At 35.1% G+C, this 3,144-nt stretch overlaps 1 protein-coding gene across 1 annotated transcript; it reads left to right on the top strand.

Moving 5' to 3' along the window:
• Positions 1-1,371: 1,371 nt before the first annotated feature.
• Positions 1,372-2,358, top strand: LOC110887811 (protein FAR1-RELATED SEQUENCE 5-like). The gene is made up of 3 exons (XM_022135380.1): positions 1,372-1,521; positions 1,636-1,871; positions 2,217-2,358. Exons 1-3 carry the CDS (start codon positions 1,372-1,374, stop codon positions 2,356-2,358), a joined length of 528 nt encoding a protein of 175 aa, XP_021991072.1.
• The last annotated feature ends 786 nt before the right edge of the window (positions 2,359-3,144 follow it).

Here is a 3,144-nt window from a genome sequence, read left to right as displayed (position 1 = left end):
GGTTATAACCCAGTTAGTTTTTTGAAGTTTTGAGCGGCGGAGAAGGTCACTAGAGGTTGGAGATGACAAGTGGTGGTCTCCTTTGGTGGTTTCAGGGGTAAAGAAGGTCGTCAGAATAAGTTGCAGGTCATCGGAGTTGCGTAGATGGTGGAAATTTTAAACTTTTGAGAAGCGGAGAAGATTACAGGAGGTCGGAGATGATTGGTGGTGGTCTCGTTTGGTGGTTTCAGGGGTAAAACGGGTCGCCGGAATAAGTTGCAGGTCACCAGCCCAACAAGGTTATAACCCAGTTAGACAAGGATCATTAATGGCCAAAATCTTACAAGTTGGGACTGTTGTAGGCAATTTTTGAAGTTGGGATTATTACCGGCCAATTAGTGAAACTTAGGATTATTAAAATCCAATACCCCATATCATTTAGCGCCCCTTACCACGTGTTGGGCCAGTATCCATGCTCACACTTTAGGGCGTTTTATCCTGTTCCCGTACCTATATATATATATATATATATATATATATATATATATATATATATCGGTTTCAAATTAAAACTCCAAAGATTTCGTATTAGCTGTTACCTCATTTCCAAGCTTTCTCAGATCTATGGCGTCTAACGTGGATTCTGTTCGACAAAGTAATATTTGATGACGTTTTCATCTTTTGTTTCAGCAAATCATGCAACACATATACAACAGATGTGTCGTTTTATTCTTTTATGCTTGTTTCATTGTTTTTTTTTTCAAATTAATATTTCACGATGTGTTGTATGCTTTCAATGGCGTTCTTCATGTATCCAATTTATTCGCGTTTTCATTGGTAGTTAAACAATTAGTAAGAACTGATAATTGAAGTTTTCATTATTAACTTTAATTGTCGTTTGGGATCTAGTATATTTCTTATGTTTTTACGATCAACGGCGTTTTACACCGGATTAGTTTTGAATATTATTGAGTAGTATTTGTAAACATCAGTTATTACTATTTGTTAACTTGTAAACATCAGTTTTGTTAACTATGGCGTTTTCATTATCATGTTATACTTGTTAATTCTTATTAGTTATTCATCTAATGGCGTTTTGATTATCACGTTGCAATAATATTTTTAATTCATCATATTTTTAATCAATCAAGTAATGGTGTTTGTATTATGGTGTTTTCAATTATATGTTTATTAGGTTTTGTTTATTAGTCAATTAATGGCGTTTTCATCGATAATGTTATAAGGAAACAATTTCTATTTTAATGGCGTTTTTTTGAAATTGTTTCTCACTGTGTTTTCTCAGACGAAAGTGTTTCCTCGAATGAAAGGTTTTGCTCCAAAACTGGTTTACCATTTATCATTCCTGACGTTAGTGAAGAAATAAAGCGCAAAATGGACATGATATTCACAAGCCTTGATGATTGTTATTCAATGTATGTTACGTATGCCAAGGCTTGTGGTTTTTCTGTCAGGAAAGGGACTGAAAAGATAAACGACAAAGGTGAAAAACATATTAAGTATTACATGTGTATGAGAGCTGGGGTATATAAGGACAAGAAGGTTGATACGTTGGACCCCAATCAAAAGGAACGGATTGTGCGATCCAACTTTTCAAAGAGGACTGATTGTAGTGGACTGTTATGCGTAATTTTTTAGGTTGGATCATGGAAGGTTTATAAGTTTGTTGAGGAGCACAACCATGATCTTTTTGAACGTCCTGATAAGCATTTTCTTCCAACTGAACGACACATCACTCAGCTCCAGAAGCATGTTATACACAATATGTCTACGTTGAATTTGGGTCCAGTTAAGGTGTTTAATGTTATGAAGACTTGTTTTGGCGGTTTTGAAGACATGGGTGCAAGTAAATTTGAATTTAAGAACTACAAGAGGCAAATTAACTTGTTTATAGGGGAATACGACGCTGAGATGGTTGTGAGACATTTGGATGAAAAAAACAGTCACAGCCTAATTTCTCGTACGATTACTTCACAGACGAAGAGAATCGTTTGAAGGGAGTTTTTTGGTGTGATGATCAAGCCAAACGTAATTACCACGTTTTTGGTGATGTGATTTCGTTTGACACCACGTATCGTTCCAACAAGTAATATTTTATAATTCAGTTTTTTTTTTGTTCTTTTGGCGTTTTCACTGGTTACATGCATTGGCGTTTTTCGAGTTTACATGCAATGGCGTTTTATTATCGTTTCATTTCTCATTGGCATTTTCATATGCAGATACGCTATGGTGTTTGTACCGTTCACTGGTATAGACAATCACCACTGCAATGTTACATTTGGTGCTGCATTATTGGTGTCAGAAACTACTGATACGTATATTTGGTTGTTGAGAGTTTTTCTAAAAGTTGTTGGTTCTTAACCAAAAGTTGTTGTCACAGACCAAGATCCAGCAATAAAGAAGGCTATTTATGCTGTATTTGTTGAAACGAGGTATCGGTTATGCATGTGGCATGTGATGTATAAACTTTCTCTGAAGATTGATTTTCTTATTTTTATGTTTGGCGTTTTAAGATATACTGCGTTTTAAAATATATGGCGTTATGTACCTCGTTACTGTTTTTCATGTAAGTTTGTATGTGTCTAATATATATGTTTTTTGCATGTAGTTTTCGTGTTATACATAGGTTGGTGTTAGGTTTTGCAATTCCACCAATTTCAAAGAACGTATTTATGGTGTTGTGTGAACGGATATTCTTACACCCGAAGAGTTTGAATCAGAATGGGAAGTGGTTATCGGAGAGTTCAATTTAGCATATAATGACTGGCTCTCTGATATTTTTCAACTCAGGGGATCTTGGATCCCTGCATACTATAGAATGGAGGAGCTTGTGACAACTCGAATTTCCAAGATTTCTATTTCGCATTTATTGCACGTTCATTGTTCGTGTAGTTAATTATTTGCACAATTGATTGCTATGGAATGGTATACGTTTTGATGCAATAAATTGTATTGTGTGATTGTGCATGGTTGTTTGATTAATTGTGATAGACTTGTCAATTATGTGAACTTGGTGGTGAAACTGCGAAATGCTTGTAAGATGGTATGCTTGTGTAAAATATGATTATTCAGGGTGTATTGAGTAATTAGTGAAAATTTAATTATACTTAACCCTAATCCTTCACTAAACCACACACACAAAATCCA

This window comes from Helianthus annuus, chromosome 11, assembly GCF_002127325.2.
Source record: "Helianthus annuus cultivar XRQ/B chromosome 11, HanXRQr2.0-SUNRISE, whole genome shotgun sequence".
NCBI classification, from domain to species: Eukaryota; Viridiplantae; Streptophyta; class Magnoliopsida; order Asterales; family Asteraceae; genus Helianthus; species Helianthus annuus.
This window is presented reverse-complemented; position numbering and strand designations above follow the sequence as displayed.